Raw genomic sequence first — 7,379 nt, 5'->3', positions numbered from 1 at the left:
AGGGAAAGATGAAATGTTTGTGTGTACCACAACGCACACACAGTTGTTTCACCGGGCTTAGTATTGCATTTCTTTTGCTATGGATGTGGAATGAAAATATTGATGCTATCTACATCTGTTCATATTGCTGGAAAAAATTAATATTCCATCCAATTATTAGAATGCTCTTCCTTTGAAGAGGACCAGGGTTTAAAGGCATCCTATTTTTTTCTGTCAATTTCTTGATTTAAGATGTCTGGTGATAAACTCATGGGCTGGACATGGTTCTACATTGTTCAAGCAACCAAAGGTCACCAAACTGAGTCCTTCCATGCAATAGCATAACTGGTGGAGTAAACACTGGTTTGCAGTCTGGAAGCAAACAGTGCACAACAATAGATGAGGGACAACTAATCTTCCCCTAACACCAACAGAATCCTAGATCTTTGTAGTTGCCCTCTGGATAGTAAAGCTAATTCCAAAGGCTGCTACATCCTTGCTACAGTCCCAACACATATTCCTAACAATGAATATGTTATTACACAGAATGCAAAAATTGTCCATAGCAGTTTGACACAACAGTGTTGCAGTGCTGGCTGTTTTCTTCATACTTTGAGCCAAGAAATAAATGACTTGCGCAGGACATCTTAAGCAAGGTTTTTAAATTACTTTGTAATCTAAAAAATTATATAACACTTGTCTGTGCTGGCATGACATCTCTTTAAAGTAGTTGCAGAGCAGTCCCTGGAGTCCAGTGGAATAGCAACAGGAAGAGTCACATTGTAGGAATCATATTCAGTAGGAATCCATTGCTCGCAGGATCTGAAGGACTTCCAGCACAACTTCATAACAGAATAAATACTCATCCTGTGTGTGGAGACACCAGTGTGAAACACCTACTTACATTCAACATAAATTCTAGACAAAGAATGATGGACTAGCTGAAATTATATGTTTCTATGTTATATGTTTATAGCATTGGCATCTATGTCATATGGATACAAAACGTACATCTTTCAGAGAATCCTTGTTCTTTTTGTTCCATCACTGGTAAAAGTACAGGAACTCTGTGGTTTAAGCATGTACTCAACTCTCATGTAGGACAGTGAAGGTTATATATTGCTTAATTTTAGTCCCATGCTCAATCATTACCCTGAAGAAAAATCTATCAAAGCATGTGCTAAAATATTTGCCTATAGGAAGAACTTTAGTCTTCTCTTGTTTTTATTCTCACCAACTGTTTTCTCTAAGGTGAGTTAGCAGTATCTTGTCTTTTTTCTGTGTGAAAAATCTTTTCAGGAGTGGGTTTAGCTCAGGAGTAGAAGGGTTTACTTGGTGATGATAACTCATCAATAGCAAGAATTCAACTAAAGGGTATAATTTTGCAGGGTAGGTTTTTTAGTAAATCCGATTCTGAATCTTGCTTTTCTTCTTGCTTTCGAAAAAGAAAGGGGGATGTGTTGTATTTGTCTTATATTGCTGTTTTACTTTTATTTCCCTTATTCAGTAAGGGACAGACTTTCATATTTAAAACTAGGCAAGAGCTAGAGGGCTGTTATTTTCCTCAAATGAGAGCACTAAAATGATAGTTTAAGTCCCAGCTTTATCATAGCATATGGAGCTGTACCACAGATTGAGGCTTTTTAAAAAACACAATGATCTAGTTGCATATTTAGAACTTACCTTAGTTTGGATCATGCCAAAACGCTGATCTCGCAAATCTCTCACTATCTGCTTGATGTTGAACTGTCAGAAGAGAATTGTTTTTACTTTGGTTGATGTGCAAGTTAGAAAGAAAGATTTAAGCATATTCAGATGGGGAAGCTGTGACAGCTCTTTTAGAAACAGTATATTTGTAGTTACTACCTTTGTTGTTTAAAACAATGAAAGCTGGGTTTATTCCGTTTTGTTAGGGTGCGTTCTTAGAGGATTTATTCTGTTCTAAGATGTTCCCACCATGCTGTTGACATCCATACCAAGTTTGTAACACTTAACAATGACCTGTTTGATACTTACACATAAATCTTTTTCTATATGGCTGAGAAGAATTTCAACACACAGCAAAACTCCACTTCTTCCAATGCCAGTGCTGCAGTGAGCAATAATAGGTCCTCTCCTGTGAGCTTTTCTCATGTAACAAATAAATTTTACAAGCTGCTCAGCCAGTTTAGAAGTATTGTGGTCTGGCCAAGTAGTAAATTGCAAATGACTTATAATGCGCTTTTCTTCTGTCTAGAAGAGAGAGACCAGAAAGGTCAATGATTATCAGTCCCAATTTTCAAGGAATTCCACTAAAAATTTTCCGACAGCTTCATTCTTAAAATTTTTTGTCTACAGTTCTCTAGCTTTTCATACTTGACTCCGTTAAAGTTTCTTTAGGTTTCAGGAAATGCACTCAGAAACACAGACCTAGGAAATTTACTTCATATGACTTTGACAAGACACTTAAGTTACTCTGCTGCCTTGAAAGAATGTAGTTATGTAATTTGTTGGTAATATTAATTGAATTTTCCTGGGTCAACACTTCTTGTTGCCAGTTCACAAAGCCACATAAAAATCTGAGTGCTAACTACCTGGATTTTTACCACCAGAAGAATTTGAATGTAAATATGGATTTCTGCTGAAGTAGACCTGTGGCTTTCTCTAGTAGTTTGCTACTGATTCAGTACAAACATAGCAAAGTTAATATGTTCATTGAAACAATCACATATGGTGTTCCATCTTGCCATTTTAGGAGTCTTTTGGGAAGGCTTGTATCAAATGCTTTACAATGCTTCACGCTCAGTGACATAAGGTGAATTTCCTCAAATTGTTATCTTGATGGAAAAGGCACCAAGTTTAGTCTGGCACAGATGTTTTAATTATCCCACTAAATTATATGTCCTGCAGAAGTTTTTGCAAAGCTTTACTTAATATCAAGGCAAGACTTATACCTGCCCTGTTTTCCATGGTCTTCCACCTGGATTCTGTATTTGTTAAGTTTCCAAAAATTGCTGCTAGATTTGTAGTTTCATGTGTGTTTGTGTCTTTTTATAAACAAGGAAAGTATCATTTGTCCTAAATTCTAGGATGAAAGCCACCTTCTCCCTCTCTTTCCATTCAACCACCATTACAGAATGAATCCACTCTGGTGGGGATGTGATTTGATGAGAACAGTAAACAATTCTGCAAAACACTGAACACACCAGTTCTGTGACTATTAGAGGTCTCATTTTTGGAAGTTCTCGTCCAAACGTATGTAATATTATATCCATTGCTTATGCAATGAGCAAGAGGAAAGCACCTCATTAATCCTAATTTCATGTCTGTTATTCAGATTTTTACATCCCCAAAAAATACTGGGCACATATAATGGAACAAGCAAACAATACTACTTGTATCCACTCACGTAAACTACATAATCAATTTCATCATATATGAAAGTATTAAATCAACTTACCTGCTTGTTGATAATTTCTATTTTTCTAATTATGAAGTATTCCAGAGTCTGGTAATTGTGTAGCCTGAGATAGAAATTAGCCAGTTCTTTGGAGTTATAGGGAGATTCAGGCCAGTATCGATGGCATTTGACTTGCCCTAGCTCCACTTCTTTTGTCATCATGGCAATCACATCTGATTCACTCTCCCAGACCATTTGCCAGAAATCAGCCATAGTGGATGGAAGAGGCCCTTGGGTTATAATATAAAAGTGTTCCTCTTCTCCAACATTCATTCTGATGTAACTTGCATTAATGTAGCCATTCTTTTCTCCCAGAGGAACTCGTGTCTTATCATCTGTACAGAAACAGAAAGATGCTATTTCAGCTGTGGATCTGAAACAGAGTTCTACCATCTCCAGAACTCAGGAAAGAGGAAACTTCAGTCTCTCCAGAAAAGTATCTCTCTGGATTTTAGAACACATTTGACTATTAGCACTAATATTAACCATTGCAAGTAAGAATTCCCACTGATAAATTGTATGGTTCATTGCAGCTTTATTTCTCTTGAGGTACTTGTGCAACACTGTGAAAAGCCTTCTAATTACTATAGAATTGTTTTCTAGTGTTCCAACATAGTGTACACAGTGCTGCTTCTCAGGTATTGCATAAGAATGTTGTCACTGGGTATTGGTGTTATAAACGAGAGGAACCTCTAAGAATATATACACTGCGTCACTGAAGATAGAGATGCTACACATTTTTGCATGTGTTGTCCTGTTGCTGCAGTTTAGGAAGACATCAAGGGTCCAGAAATTTTTTTTGTGTTCCTCTGATGACTTTGTTCACCAAATGCACGTTCTCATTTCTGTGCATACTTACATGGAAGGATATCTTGGTATCGGTTTTTATTCTGGTTTTCTGGTGCTTTGCCAGTTCTGCAGTCATCTGTTGGCTTCACATGTTCTAAAGCCTAGATGAAAAAGAAATAGTCAATCTGCATTGTTCATATCCTCAACAGACAGCTTTTACAGTGTCAGTGTGAACAAGCTTTACTGCTGTATATAACCCAAGACTGGCAAATAGACTTCTTACAGAAGAGAATCAATACATCATTCTCTGAACTTCTAGGCAAAAAATTCAATTTGCTTTGTATTTTCTCTTCCCTGCACAATATTTCTGCATTTTCAAGTGATAACTCCAGCCTTCATCCTCAGATCCCATCATTACAAGTCCCTGTTTTATATTGCTGTATTATAGATGTTTGGAATACTGTGTTGGCCAAATGTCAGCATTTATGATTGATAACACAAGCACTAACTATTGCACTATGAACAGTGCAAAAATGACTGAATACTTTTCAGTGATGGAGTAAGTGATAAATATAGGGAACAGCACCAATGATATTAAGCGCAAATCATACAGTCATTAAGAACTTCACAGCAAATTTAGGGGAATTGAATGCAGGGTAGTCAGAAGCAGGAATGTGCGAGTTCACTTCATTACAGTTTTGCGTTACCTCAATGTTTTTTTAATTCTTCTACCTATTTTCTGTGCATTGCACAATGCTCAATCATCACATGCTGCCACTATACATTTATAAGAACTGAAGTACATATGACAGTTCTTGAACACTTGCATCAGTTCCTACAGCTTTTACTCTGGTAACCAGCACTTTATTTATTAGATCTTTATGTTTTCTGTGCAGACATGTGACTGAGCTCATAGTAAGCTACACTTACATCAATAATGGAATGTAATGAATGAAAATTAATATATGCCCTTGAACTTTTAGGGAATGTCAGCAAATCCTATACACTTCAGCCTGTGGGGTTTTGTATCCAGAAAGTCAGAGATATAAAGGCAAGTAAAAGAAACTGATAACATTGCAATTACTACGGAAAAGTGGCAGCAATCCATTGCACTGGTAATGAGCATGTCCTTTAAAGGAAAATCCAGTGCTATCTTGAAGAATTATGAAATAATCTATTCTTTGGGAATTTGATGATAACTTCATACTCTGTTTATATTCTGAAACAAGAGATTTTACAAGCCTTCCTAATTTTACATTTTTTTCATTATTTATATGCAATCAGATGTAATTATGTGTTTTCATTATCTGTGGAGGTACATTACTTTTTCGTTGTAATTTCATTACAAAGTCGCTGACCATAACAGCATCTTGTGGCAATGAGTTCCATGGATAACTGGAGTGTTCCATTGTGTGGAACATTTTCCTTTCAACTGTTTCTGCTTCAGTGAATCCTTAGCAGCATGGATTTCTTGCTTAGATGCAGCCCCTAGTATAGTTCTTAGGTAGATGTTCAGCAGAGCGGAGCGGGTAATAAGAAGAAGTCAGTCTAGGAAGAAGTGATTCCCAATCTACATTGTGAATGTTACATTTTTTATTTTCCTTCTACATGGGCAGTATCTTTGAAGAGGGAGCATAGTAAGGCTGATACGCATGGGAAGAGAGATGCAAATACTGTACTACCACCCAAACAGCAGAGTAGAAACCCCATTTTGGTAGGAATAATTGTCAGGGAAAAAGGATGCAGTAAATATATACAAGCTGAACTCCCATACACTCTGTGGAAAGTCACTTTCTTAGCTGTGCTGAACTGTTAACTCTTAAGAAATAATCAAAGTTTACCATAAACTCCTTTAGCACCTCTTGATTCTCAATCTGCAGCTGAAGTCCTTGAATAAGACCTGTTATGCCAGTCCTTGGATCTACTCCACTCTGTGATGGTTTCAAGTTAATTAACTGGGTCAGTTCATCTCCAGAAGCAAAGGTTCTGTCTATGTATCAACAACAAAAAAGCAAACAAAAAAGCAAAACACAATAACAAAAAACTAAGAAGTTTTTAATTATTATTGTTCATAGTTCAGAATCTTGGCTTTAAAAGCTAGGGAGCTACAGTATGTATATATATTTTGCTGCATATATTGTGGAAGTGAAATATGACAGAATGGAAGAAAATATTTTCAACTTATGTTCACAGCAGAAAGAAGAATAAGTCAACATCGTGGATACAACCAGCACCACATTTCATGTTATTTGGAAGCAGATCCAACTATTGCAAGTTATTTCCTCACAGAGTTTCTAAATACAGTCTGTTCTAAATAAACTGTTCTTGCAGAATTGGAGACTTTAATGCTAGTTTATACTGCTATAGGAGACTGGCCACATCTTCACAGAGAAGCATCTCCACATTTCCAACACTTCCATCCAATCAGTATTGCCACACTTCACTGCTAGGAATAATCATGACAAACTTCCTTCCTAAAGTAAGCAAATATATTTTTCTTCTCATCTTAACTCATACTGCCCTTCAAGAGCAATATATGAGCTATCTTTGATGCACCAAACTGAGGATTCAGTTTTACTACTTAGCTCATCCTGAAATGTGTGTTCTGGTCCAGTACTTGACAAATTAGGAAAATGGATAAACATTGCATCTTCAGAAATATCACTACTCTACTGGAGTGATAGAAAAACTTTTGTTCCCATGTTGAGAAAAAAGAGTGGCTTGTTATGTAAAAAATAATGGTTTGAGGCAGAGGAGTTATGGAATTTGGGTTTTTTCACCATAGGCTACTGTTTGTAAAGGACAACATACCAGATGTCTGAAAGAAAAGCTGATGATGTGTTCCAGGGCTTTGCTACAGGATGAAGACAAGAAGCAATGCTCTGCTCTCCTCCTGTAAGGTATCATCACTACTCTTAACTAATTTCTGTTACAATAGAGTTGTGCTTGCTCTGTTTGTGTCTGGGCTAAACCTTGCCCCTGCTTTGCCTGAGCTTTTAAGACACTTTCTGTTTGCATTCCAGTCTCTAACCCTCAAAGAGGCTCCTGTTATCGAGTTGAGGGTGCCAGTGAAGACAGATCCCCGCTCCAGACAGAGCACACTATTTCCCATACACCTCTCCTTCCAGATCAAAGGGAATTAAAAACCCCAAACTCTGAGCAGCTAGTAGAT

At 37.0% G+C, this 7,379-nt stretch overlaps 1 protein-coding gene across 1 annotated transcript; it reads right to left on the bottom strand.

Moving 5' to 3' along the window:
- Positions 1 to 774: 774 nt before the first annotated feature.
- PTPN20 (protein tyrosine phosphatase non-receptor type 20) lies at positions 775 to 6,101 on the bottom strand. The gene is made up of 5 exons (XM_031061689.1): positions 6,049 to 6,101; positions 4,278 to 4,368; positions 3,419 to 3,753; positions 1,663 to 1,725; positions 775 to 846 (listed from the first exon to the last, which is right to left on the bottom strand). Exons 1-5 carry the CDS (start codon positions 6,049 to 6,051, stop codon positions 775 to 777), a joined length of 564 nt encoding a protein of 187 aa, XP_030917549.1. The 5' UTR covers positions 6,052 to 6,101.
- Positions 6,102 to 7,379: the final 1,278 nt, after the last annotated feature.

Source organism: Geospiza fortis, unplaced genomic scaffold (assembly GCF_000277835.1).
Source record: "Geospiza fortis unplaced genomic scaffold, GeoFor_1.0 scaffold130, whole genome shotgun sequence".
NCBI lineage: Eukaryota > Metazoa > Chordata > Aves > Passeriformes > Thraupidae > Geospiza > Geospiza fortis.
The sequence above is the reverse complement of the archived record's forward strand: the minus strand, read 5'-3'. Positions and strand labels throughout refer to the sequence as shown.

Bases quoted from the DNA above. Each gene is read 5' to 3' on its own strand.
- PTPN20 (XM_031061689.1), bottom strand. The intron at 3,754-4,277 runs GTAAGTATGCAC...GTTTCTGTACAG, and splicing joins ATACCAAGATATCCTTCCAT to ATGATAAGACACGAGTTCCT. The intron at 847-1,662 runs GTAAGTTCTAAA...CTCCACACACAG, and splicing joins TTGGCATGATCCAAACTAAG to GATGAGTATTTATTCTGTTA.